The 13366-nt window shown below is 34.0% G+C and overlaps 1 protein-coding gene across 1 annotated transcript in view; it reads left to right on the forward strand.

The window, feature by feature from the left end:
- The window catches only part of Nlg-4 (neuroligin 4), a 235304-nt gene that overhangs the window by 47968 nt on the left and 173970 nt on the right, over positions 1 to 13366 (forward strand). The window contains exons 2-4 of the mRNA XM_083093505.1: positions 6572 to 6929; positions 10694 to 11102; positions 12650 to 12825. Coding sequence (XP_082949631.1) covers positions 10852 to 11102; positions 12650 to 12825 — 427 coding nt within the window. The 5' untranslated portion in view covers positions 6572 to 6929; positions 10694 to 10851. The remainder of the gene's footprint in view (positions 1 to 6571; positions 6930 to 10693; positions 11103 to 12649; positions 12826 to 13366) is intronic.

Genomic DNA, 13366 nt, shown 5'->3' on the forward strand with positions numbered 1-13366 from the left:
AACCTTAACTCCATCAATTTTGCGGCCAAATTCTCTTTCATCCATTTTTTGGAAACCACTCGACTTCCTCGATTCAAACGCCAAACACAGAGAAATAGACCGATCTTGCTGAAACTTGGTGTGTGTTCTTCCAAGAGATGCTAAATGAAAATAACCTGAACTGAAATAACCTAACCTCGATTCACACCAATGGTGCCATCTATCTGACTTTGCACGGACTTTTCAAACCACCCTCGTATGCGTCAATCCTAGGTACAAAATTTATCGATTTTAAAATTTCCTATTAACTGTTGCCTATTATATTATTTTAGAAACTAGGATTTAATAGATTCAAATGTGATATTTCAATATTAAAGTGCAAGAATTTAAAAATTTGAAAGAATCAGGGTTAAAAACTGAACATTACATGACAATTATAAATTTTTAATTGTACATATATATATGCATTAGAATTTATCACACACCAATTTTAAGGTCATAAAATAATTTGCCTCTAGAGCGTGATGTGCTCACTGTCATCGGCGTGACAAATTGAAAAAAATAGCTCGGGATTGCTCGTCAATTCCATTTAAAAGTTGTATTCACCGACGTAGGTGCAAACAAGTGGTAGATTAATATCAAGCGACAGTTTAATTGGGACGGCGTGGATTAAACTGGAAGCGCGGAAGGGTCAGCTGGACATTTTTCATGGCCAAGCCAAATAAATAGGACCGTCCAGTCCGGCAGTCCTGACGAACAGATAAATTCCTGTCACGTCGTCGTCCTACTCCCATCTCCGGAAGCCTTCTGTCCCGTCGATTTATTCCAAAAATTGCAATAAAGTTAGCTCTGATAGCGGAGTGATTTTGTTCGGATGGAAAAAGAGGAGACAGGGGGAAAAATAAAAAAACAACCCGAATAGAAATTGGCGCAGCTCGCTTTCAATCGCGTCACATTTGTACCGTCGATTCGATCAGCTGGCGCAAGAGGGCGAACAATTGACCAGAAAGTCGAAGGATCAAGCGGCATCGTACCTCGGAAGCAAACCCTTCCTCCACCTTCCTCCACCGAAGGCGAGGATCCTCGTCCTTCACCGCGAAGTAATCTCGTCTCTGACGAGGGCGCGAAAAGAAGCGACCGGGAGAGGGGAGGGAGAATTGGGGGAGGATAATATCCTCCGCATCCATTTCGGGTCGCAGTTTCGCGAGGCAAGCCGGCTAAGTTCGTCCTTATTGTTCCGCGAATTGGATTCGGCGGGCTTAGACAGGAAGCTCTCTGGAAAATGTTGCGGCCATATCGTCATTGGCTGGTTAAAGGTACCCTCTATCGTCGCTTAGGGACTCTTTCTCCCTCGCGTAAGGTAGGTACTTATCCTCCCTCCGGCAAACTTTCGTAGTAGGTTCTCTGGTGCGCTAACAAACTTACGTGAATCCTTCGGTATTTACGGTAAATCGCCCTGTGTTGTATAGAGACGCGTATTCGAGGGAAATTTGCGTCTTTAAGTCCTTAAATAGGATTTTCAAACTCGAACTTTGCTGGATCTTAGAACGTTTGGACCCTATCTCGTTCTCCTATTTCCCAAATATATAGATGAAGAGGATTCGATATATTAAATTCTCGAATCGCACGAATTCCACGTGTCGTCAGATTGTTTAATTGTCAGATGTGTCAATTCATTGCATTCAATTCTTCCAAGTCCTTGCAAGGAAATTTTTTCCTTATGACTTTTTCAGATTTTCTTTTACTCCACCCTCATAATCCGTCTCTATCTAATATTTTCACGCACACTCGTGCCTTTTAACTTCTCGTGCTATCCATTATTATTTCTCGTAATAAAGCCGATCTATAACACTATAACGTCAGCTTTTATTCAATCCTCTCTCTTTCTCTCCTTCTCTCTCGAAGGGTCACTCGGGAAGTTCCTAGGTGGTCTTTCGACGTTTCGTTTCCGGTAGAAACGACCATGGCGCAACAAACAAGCCACGGGTTATTTGTCTTCGTTCTATATACCGAGGAAAGCGAGTTGGGAGGAAAAGGGGAGGGCAAGCTAAGAGGGCTGGAAACATGGAAAGGACTGAGAGGGTTATGAAGAGAATTCGCGAACGCAGCCGCAGCTGCGTCACGCTTTCGAAAAAGCTTGCGTCGAGGATTTCGTTTAGTCCCACGAGGAGACGCGGAATTTCGCCTCCGTCCTGAGGGAATTTTTCATTTAGCCCGCATTATTTATACGCATGCTTTGGCGACCTCCCAGAATTCCCCGCGAATGTTTCATGCGGAAATTAACGTGCTGTCTCTGCGTCCTTCTGAAAATGAAACTGCTCCTTGAGAATTCCGTTGAATGTTGCATGAAACTGATTTATGTCCAAAATTAACTGCTATTCATTTTTAAAATTTATTCTGATCTAAGAATATTTCATATACGACCAGAATCTTTCGATCTAATCTAACCTGGATTTAGATAACCTTCATTCTAAGTTAAAAAACATCAGAGATAAAATTCTATTTCGCATATATATGTAACTACTCAGCAAACACCAAATAACAGTTATATAACTGTTAGTTATAATTTCCCACTCAACAATATAACTGTTACATGCTATGTAAATGTTATGTAAATGTTATATAACTGTTATATAACTGTTACATAACATGTAACAGTTATATTGTTGAGTGGGAAATTACAACTAACAGTTATATAAATGTTACTTGGTGTTTGCTGGGTTATATGCGACAAATGCAATTTTCTTAATAAAGACAGTCATTAATCTTGATTGATTATATTCCAGCTATTTTCTTGTTACTTTCTAATTATTTTCAGTAATTATGATCTTTTGCCCAAGCGCACGTGTCTGTCAAATTTATTCATTCTCATTTTTTCCTTCATTTTCATATCTTTGTAATAATTCCAAACGAATAAATGCTTAATACTTTATCCATTAATTTTTAATTACAATTTTATGTAACATTTATCGAGGCGAAAGAAATTTCATGGGAATTAAATCACCAGCAGTTTCATATACATCTATAGAGAAGAGAGCAGCGGAGTAAGTCCGATGACGAGACATAGACGGAATTTTCGATAAATCGCCGGAAGGCAGCTGCATTTACAGGGGGTGCATTTGTATACACGCTCGCTGGGAGCTCTACTGGCGATCCACCTTCAATCGATCGCGAAGGTGGAACCGGCGCTCGGTGGTGGCCCCCTTGGGTCCTCTCTTTGCCAGCGTCAGCCAAGAGACGCTGCTTTCTGGCTAGTCAATTTCGCGGCATTGTGCGAGAAATATGGCGGAAATGGAGTTCTTCCGTTGGTGTTGCGTGGCTCCACGAGATACACGCGCACCCTCTTTTCTTCCCGTCAATCTCGTAAGAAAGCGCCAGCTCGTGAATAGCTTTCCGATCCCGCCGTGTCTTCCTGCGCCTGTCATCCTGTCGCGGCGCATTCTCTTTCAGATGCACGCGGCGACGCACCTGCTATTCTAGCAATATCTCTGCTGGACCATCTAATCCAGTGTCGTAAACCAAGTTGCGAGGGACAGGAATCGCGTCAAGTATAAATAACACGTGCTAGAGATGCTGTGATACATCATAAAAAGAAGAAAAAAAAAAAGAAATAAAATCAATTACATTTTTCGAGAGTGTAATTTCTTATATCAACCAATAATTATTATTATATTTATAATTAATAATTATTTTTCATTAATAATTATATTTTGATATCTCGTACAATTTTTTTTAGATTCGCAGAAGAATAGTTCATCTTGATGAGAATAAATATCCTTGTGTTCCTTTAAATTTAATTCCCAAAAAAATGCTATGATATATTATAAGAAAAAAAAAGAAATAAAATCAATTACATTTCTCGAGAGTGTAATTTCTTATATCAACCAATAATTATTATTATATTTATAATTAATAATTATTTATCATTAATAATTATATTTTGATATCTCGTACAATTTTTTTAGATTCGCAGAAGAATAGTTCATCTTGATGAGAATAAATATCCTTGTGTTCCTTTAAATTTAATTCCCAAAAAAATGCTATGATATATTATAAGAAAAAAAAGAAATAAAATCAATTACATTTTTCGAGAGTGTAATTTCTTATATCAACCAATAATTATTATTATATTTATAATTAATAATTATTTTTATTATTAATAATTATATTTTGATATCTCGTAGAATTTTTTTTAGATTCGCAGAAAAATAGTTCATCTCGAGAATAAATATCCTTGTGTTCCTTTAAATTTAATTTCCTAAAAAAACGAAAGCCTCTCTAGGAATTAATTGAGGCAAAAATATCCTTACACTACCTTATCCATCTTGAGAGTAAAAATCTCCCGCTTCCCAATTTTTAAGCTACCTTTCCCTTGAATTTCTCTATTCGAATTAAAATGCAGAATAATTGTGAGTTGCAATTCTAAACGCAATTAGCGCGGTTATTAAATTAAATTAACACGATTTCGCAATTTTCGCAGACAGTAAGATTAAATCTCGGCGAGGTTCTTAGCATATCCGTTGACGTTGAGACCGACGATTTGCATCCCCCATGCGAATTAACCAGCGAGCGTGTCGTTAAGCGCGCCGCACAGTGTCACCGGTTATTCGTCGTCTCTCGAATACAGTTAACCGGGATACGCAACGAGTCCGCAGGACGACATTGCACGGTCCAGGATCCCCGACTTATACCGGTAGTCGCGTCGTATGTACACCCCAGGAGAAGTTGGCGAGCGGTGTATCTCCCGACCGGAGACTATTTGAGTTTGCCAAGTAGCAATAATTGTTCCCAGCACTGTCCAGACGTTGGCGACATTCCGCTATCGCTGAAATACTCGGCCGCCGGCCCTACGGGAAGGGTTGACCCTCCTCCCTAGGACGGTCATCCGGTGTAATCGAATTCTAGCTTTGTCTTTCTGTTCTCGATCGACGCGACTTGAGCTCAAATATTCATGCATGGCAAATTTGCGTTGGGTTAGTTGCCGTCGTAAGAGACCACGACGAAGATTAAAGGTTTCAGATTAACTCCCGCGATTGCGAAGGTGTAAAATATCTCTCTTTCAAGAACTATAATTTGATAAATATTTTAACTTGTATGAATATTTGACACGCAATATGTAACAAATGAGTTAAATGTTTTATTAATGTAATGAAAATGTATCTCATAATTATATCGCTTCTCTATAAAAGTCAAAACATATATTTATTAATTAACTGTAAATATTATGCATAAACAGGTATATGTGTTTAAACAAATTATAATTATATTATTATATGTTTATATTTGTTAATTATTAATTAACAATGTAGGCATGTTTATTTATTTTTATCTAAGCTATTGTGGCAAAAATTTTTATCTGTTTGGAAAATTGGAGCAAGATTTTCCCAAATCTTTTTTCTTTCTCTTCGTCCTTTCTTTTTTTTTTAATTAAATGGTAAGTTTAGCCCATTTAATTCCCGTACATTGTAATATGCATGGAGAAAGAAAGAAACGAGATAAGAAAGATAAAAGAAAGTAAGAGCGTAAGCATGAATTATAAAGATGAGATAGCGAGAGAAAGACAGAGAAAGAGAGCAAGGAGAAAGAAAGGTTCGAGGGACTAAATAATGAGAATTGATAATGCAAAGTTACTTTAAGATGCAATGAATTAATGAAGGTGAATTAAAGTTCAATTTGCAATTAAGATGAGTTAAATAAAGTAGAACATAACTGGCTCTGCAGAGTACGAAATTGAAAGAAAGCAAGCAAGTTTGCAAGTCTGCAAAGTAAAAACGCATAAATAAGCTCTTTAGGATCTATACTGTGTTTTCAATTATTATCTTACAAGTTCTCGTGAAAATTCTTGCATCTTTTGTGCGCGAGCACTTATTCGTATTCAAGCGAAAAGGACCGATCGCTTTTCGAAAAAGTAAAAAGTAAGTTAAAAATGTAGAACGAAATTTTTTCGCACGAGATTTTGTCTCGAAAAAAATTGATGATTCTTAGCGCGCTTATATATTTATATGTGTGTTAGATATTTACACGTATGTATGATTTTCATTGTGATCGCAAACTAATTTATGCAATTTATTTCGAAAATTAATTAGTTATTTATTATAACAAATAGCGGTAATGAGGCACATAATTCTATATATACAATATTCTCAACTAATTCGATAATTTAACTAATTTGTTAATAATATCATTCGGTAATCTAATTGATTGCCATATGATTATCATAATCTGATAGCGGTGATAATCTTGTAGACGTTTTTTGCTTTCTAAATAATGATATAATTAAGCACAATGGAATATATATATCATCAATTTTTTTACTCCAATGTATATTGCTTCTTTAATATAACATTGCTTGGAGAAGAGAGAAAAACACTACACTTCCTCATAACATTACAGCATTTATCTATAAATATTTAGGAAATAAACAAATATTGAAATTAATAAATAATAATTATGAGTAAATTAAAAATAGATTAAACATTTGCTACTTTTAAAACTTAAATAGAATTTCGAAAAAGATATGGGAAATGTTTTGCAAAATACAATCTCGCTTGTTTTTGTCACGAATTAATTATCCCTCTCTTTTATGTTTCAGGCATTTGAACGAGCAACATTCGAACAGTGACGTGATTTGATTACAAATTAAACTAATTGTCAGAAAAGAAAAGTAATTACGTAATTGGTTGCACAAAACAATCGATGAGAAGCGGAGGATGCATTACAGAAATTATGATTTGCGGATGGCGCGTTCGAGACATATAATGATAATGATTAAAAAACTAATAATTCACATCATCAGTGATTAGTAATTAATTATTTTTAACAAACAAGCACATTAAATAAAAATGCCAGAAGACATTCTGGGTTGATTCAGTGCTACCGCTATCGTTTGACAATCCAGAAAATTCCGCAAGAGACGAAAGGCCTAATCAAAGTCATGATTCATACAAATGGTAAGTTTTAATTATTATAAATTACATCAAACATTATAAAGTCGATTAAATTATTGATTGAATAAATAAACATTAATAAAGTTACAATTGTTTTCCCGAAAGGCAGGCCAGATTTTTGTCGCAAAATTGAAAATTTAATTAAATTAATTGAAAGATACTATTCGAAATTGATTTCATTTAAAATTGATGAATAAATAAATAATTATTTTATTTTTTAAATTTGACCTTTTTTCGATACCGTTTTTCGGGATTTACTTTTTTCGAAGAGAATTTTCAAAGGCTTCGCCTTTGAATCGTAAATCGAGGCGAGATGGATTCGCGGTGAGGAGGTCCCATCATTGATAAGGAAGAGAAATTATCGGGGCGAGTGACGGGGCCGAAACAGCTTATCTCCTTTTTCTCCACCACGTGGCTCACGAGGAAAACGTGGCGCCGTTACACAACGTTGAATTTCCTTCTCCTCGCCAGACCGATAAGTACTGATTTCCATAATGGCTCCACGTACGAGTGCACTCACTTATCCCTTACCCTTTCCAGCGCTTCCCTCAACCTCCTTTTCCATGCCCCCTCATCTTTGCAACCCCGTTCGTATGTCCTTTCTCTATCCTAGAAACTTCGGGAGTCTCCGTAATCTTATCGCGTAATTCGAATTCAAGACTCGCGATAATCGCAACGGAACGTGATTAATTTTTTGATTTCCACTCGTTATGTACGTCAACGTCGCGATGATTTTACGCGATTTAGTGCTGACAAAATGCCAAATTATTTAGTCTATCTCTCTACGTTTCTATTCGAGTAATATTAAAAAATTTGCATATATGATGCGATTCTCGATGTTATAAAAATATTTTTTATTGCCCGATTTATTTTTTGAAAAATATATAACATGTTAATATAACATATATATATATATATATATATATATATATATATATATATATATTTTATTATTATTTTTAACAATAAAAATAACAAGGAAATCTCGTGAAAAATTCTGATTTTAATTAAATTTTATAATTATTTCATCTAAATTTTTTGATTATAATATTTAATTTAATTTGATTATAACAAAAAATCGTGTATAATAAATTTTTCTCATTTTCGGCATTTAAATATCTTGATAAGTTTTGAATAAAAAATCAATATATATATATATATATATATAATGATATATATATATATATATATATATATATATATATATATAAAACATATTACTATAACATATTAATAGTATAACAGTAAAATCTTATTTTTTATTAATTTAAAGTTAAAATTGGACGAAATTGATTTTTTATATTCTGGATTTTTCTTTTTTATATTAATAGTATAACAGTAAAATCTTATTTTTTTATTATTTTAAAGTTAAAATTGGACGAAATTGATTTTTTATTCAAAACTTATCAAGATATTTAAATGCCGAAAATGAGAAAAATTTATTATACACGATTTTTTGTTATAATCAAATTAAATTAAATATTATAATCAAAAAATTTAGATGAAATAATTATAAAATTTAATTAAAATTAGAATTTTCCAGTCCACGAGATTTCTTTGTTATTTTTATTGTTAAAAATAATAATAAAAAATGCTAAACATTAAAGTGTGAGTACTTTTATTTAAAATATAAAAGCATCAAGCACAGGTATCGCAATAATGATAGATTAATCAGTTTCACTTCGAGATGGAGTTGATAAAACACGATCGGTATATGTGACTTCTATAGAAGATATTCCCTCGCGCTTATCGAAGTCTGTAACTTCTCCCTACTCCATCCGCTCTTATCCGTCGCCTTCGCCTCTTGTCGCTATTTCCCTTCGGCTATTTTACTTTATCCTCCATCAAAGAGACGAAGCGTTCTGTCGCGAGATTAGAATTCGCTAGTAATCGAAGGAATCCGTAAAGGGTGTCGTGTATCCTCAGGATAGCCGTTCCCCGAATCGATATCGATTACTCGCCGCATTGAAATGCATATTCGATTATTCGTTTCTTTCTTCATTGAATATCATCGTCATTTTCCGATCGCTGTAACCGCGCATATTAATTAAATATTGATATAGTTAATTGAACGGCCACGTTAAATAAATACCGCTACCCAACCGGCATAGAGAGAAAACCGCTGCGTCGTTGAAATGAAAACTAACAAAAACACGAAATTAATTGATGTGATCGAGCAAGCAATCGCGAGTAAGCGAAATAAAGTGCTATTTGTTGCAACTTTGCCGCTTGCAACGATCGCGAATTGATACTAATTAACAATTATTATCATAAAATTACAACCGCGCTGTTTTGTCTCCTTATATCGTTATTCGCACTTTTATTTACTATTTTCCGAAAGAATAGGATCTCTGTTTCTGCAAAAAATCATGAGCAGCATTCGCAGTCACAGTGAAAATAGCTTTGAGCTGGTAAATAAATTACGAGCCAATATTTAAATGAACAATAATAACTTCATTTCGTTAGATTTTGTCCTTTATGTTCCATTGGATTTCGTTATTAGAAGTATGAATGGCATTTTATTAATAAAAGTATAGACTCTTTATAATATGTCGAATTTATTGCTAGAATCTGTTTAGTGCTCAATTCTAAATTTTTAAATTTAATAAGATATGTAAACAGATTTTTGGTACTCTCTCCCATCTTGGCAGATTTCGTGCTTCAAGATCTTGAGCAAGCCATTTCAAAATTACCTATCTCATTTCCTTTTTATTTCCGGTATGTAAAAGATATTTTATTGTAGTTGCTTCTCTTCCCTTTTATTTTACTATTTTGTTTTCAATTCGTTCCATCAGAGACTTTAATTTACTATTGAAACTTGATGATAACAACTGTATTAATTTTCTGGATGTTGCATCATGATTAACGTTGAATTCATTAATTCATTAACGAACTCATCATGATTAACAATGAATTTCTATTTGCGTCTAAACGATTATATGTAACATTTGTTGGAATGGAGATTTCTGGTAATTATTTGTAATTGCGCCGTTGTACAAATGAATTGTTTTTATTTTCTTTTCTATAATAATTTCAGATTGCAAGATTACTTGATTACATTTCTGCGCTCATTTATTTATTTATCTATTCTTTTATTTTTTTATGTTCTATTTTGAGTTATATTGAAGGTGGTCTGAATTAGATGGAAAAACGTTTGTAATAATTTATTTCCTTAAAATAATAATTAAATTTGTCTCAAGAATAGGGCTCTTCAATTACTATAGGTTTCGTTTTTATATTTAATTATATATTATATATTATATTAATTAATTATATTAATATTATATTAATTAATTATATATTATATTATATTAATTAATTATATATTATATTTAATTATTAATATATTATATATTATATTTAATAATATATTTAATTTGATCTTTGTGGATCTTTATATTATATTTATATTTTTTATGTTTTGTTTACTGTTGCTTGATTAATTTCAACTTTATATTAACATTTAATAAGGAAAGGATACATGCCATTAATAATATATATCTTTAATATACTAAGAATTTTATTAGATTAAGATACATATTTAATATATTGCGTGAGAGATGGAGAAAACTATTTTTCAAATACATTAATCATAAAGTTTGAAACGATTTTAACGATGTTGTCAGAAAGATTGTCTCTCGCGGCGGCAAATTTTATTATTAATGGCACGGGCAAATAATTTAAAAAATGACGAAAGATCCCGCAGATTGTATAGTAATCGATAATGAATGATCTATGGGGCCCTCACCCATGCAATTATTTTCCAGGTAGGTTCACCGGGACGGCGGAAACTCGACGGCGTCGCGATTAATCGCGCAGGCGTAAATGAGAGACGATCGTTGCGGGACGCGGAGGTGATCCATAGATCGTGTCGGGCGTGATCGGTTGCGGTTAGCGAGCGAGGCGAGAGGAGGAGGGTGGCAAGATGGAACTCTTCCCGGTCCTCGTTTGCCTGATCGCCCTGCCGCCCGCCCTCTCGCTCTCCATCAAGAGCAAGCTCAACCCGCGGATCGTCCAGACGCGCTACGGCGAGGTGCAGGGGATCACGAGGTCCTTCGAGTACACCAAGTCCCTCAAGCCCATCGACGTCTACCTCGGGATACCGTACGCCACCCCGCCGGTCGGCAGTAACCGTTTTTCCCCGACGAGGGCGCCGAGTCCTTGGGAAGGAGTCAGGTAAAGCTTTCGAATGCCGACGTTATATTGCCACTAGATCCGCCCGCGATCGCATAATTGCCGAAAAAACTCGATATTTCCTTTACGAAAAATAGTGTATAATAATAATGTAATAATAGAAGATTTATTAATTTATTTAATAATTAAATTAATTTAATTGTTAACTATTAAATTATTAAATAACAACAGATTAGATTTATTAATTGTCGATAAATCTCGATATTCCCTTTACCAAAAATAGCGCATAATAATAGTGTAATAATAGGAGATTTATTAATTTATTCAATAATTAAATTAACTTAATTGTTAATTATTAAATTAATAAATAACAAGGGCACTGTTCTTTAATTTATTTTAATTTCTTCATTTAATCACATTATAATATTATAACACATATGTATAATTATTATTGATTAAAATAAATTAATATTAATTTTTAATATAATTAAAAGCTTAATCCACACATTTCATTGTCATCGATGCAAAATCAGGCTCTATCACGTTTGCTCTCTCATTTTTGTCTCGCCCCTTTAGATAAATAAATCCCTACGAATGCGTGTATCGCTTGCTCGAAATTGCAAAGTCGCGAATGAATTTGTAACGAGTTATGCGGGAGATTACATTAAGGCTAATCAATTTTGAGATTGATCGCATCTGTGATTTTCTCGCAGTTTAAAGAGCGGATACTTTTCAATCTTATAACAAGCACGATCCGTCCGGGATGCTTCAGATGCCGCGCAGTCTTCGTAACTCGAAGTGTCCGGGACTATCGTGAGATGTACAACATTCTGAAATTATGCCAAGATATTCCTTGACGAATCTTTCGAATGCCGACGTTATATTGCCACTAGATCCGCCCGCGATCGCATAATTGCCGAAAAAACTCGATATTTCCTTTACGAAAAATAGTGTATAATAATAGTGTAATAATAGAAGATTTATTAATTTATTTAATAATTAAATTAATTTAATTGTTAACTATTAAATTATTAAATAACAACAGATTAGATTTATTAATTGCCGATAAATCTCGATATTTCCTTTACGAAAAATAGCGCATAATAATAGTGTAATAATAGGAGATTTATTAATTTCTTCAATAATTAAATTAACTTAATTGTTAATTATTAAATTAATAAATAACAACAGATTAGATTTACTAATTTAATAATTAATAATTAATTTAAATATTAATTATTAAATTAACAAGTAATAGTAGATTAGATTGATTAATAATAATAGAACAGATTTTTATTAATTTATTAATAAACTATTATCAATAAACTCAAGAGATTAATTAATTTATTAATAAACTATTATTAATAAACTCAAGAGATAAAATTATAGTTAAATATTATATAAAATTAGTCAGAGAAGGAAATATCGTCTTTTATAGAATAAACGTTTATTATAAGATGAAGACATCTCAGCCTTGAAATGTATTCTCGTCGACAATGCCTTATTGAACTCCCTGCGTATTCCAGATGCAAAACTTGAACCGGTTTGACTAGTTGTAACGCACGAACGATTTCCGATTTCCTCCGCAGATTATCGGACTCGGTGGGTCCGGTCTGCCCGCAAAAGCTACCGGACATTGCAAACGAGCAGGAAGCGCTCGAGCGGATGCCTAAGGGAAGACTAGAGTATCTGAAGAGACTGCTGCCTCATCTGCGCAACCAGAGCGAGGACTGCCTTTATTTGAACATCTACGCGCCTGCCATGGGTGAGTACTCTGAGTACAAACAATTTCCTCGCGACTGATGAGCAACATTACAATCATCTTCTTTAAAAAAAAAAAAAAAAAAAGGAACGATGACAATTTGACAAATACTCGTCGATAAAAGCAATTTTTAATTCAAAAATGGCATTCGCTGGGGAAGACAGATTCGACGTGTACTGAACTCAAAGTGGCAAACATTCTCTTCCTCGCACACCGAGACGAAGTGCGCCAAAAGCAAGTGCAATAAGATCGATCGATCAAGCATCGAAACTTCTTTATATGTCGAGCATACATTCTCCGCGTTCTGGAGTCACGACTGGAGAGACGATATGCTTCTCGACACTATCTCGAGGGAAGAATTTCGTAACGCGATTCTGCAAGAACTGTGTATTCACTCTTGTAACGTATAGAATCCCGAGTCCCTTCAGGCTTTCAGAATGCTCGAATAAAGAATTTCTTCGCAATTTTTAATTTGTCCTTTCAGGATACTCGGGTAACAAGATTTGTAAATTTGCAAAATTTAAGACTTTTATTTTTAGAATTA

This window comes from Camponotus vicinus, unplaced genomic scaffold (assembly GCF_025532165.1).
Source record: "Camponotus vicinus isolate PSW18456_S1 unplaced genomic scaffold, iyCamVici1.0 SCAF_3, whole genome shotgun sequence".
Classification (NCBI taxonomy): domain Eukaryota; kingdom Metazoa; phylum Arthropoda; class Insecta; order Hymenoptera; family Formicidae; genus Camponotus; species Camponotus vicinus.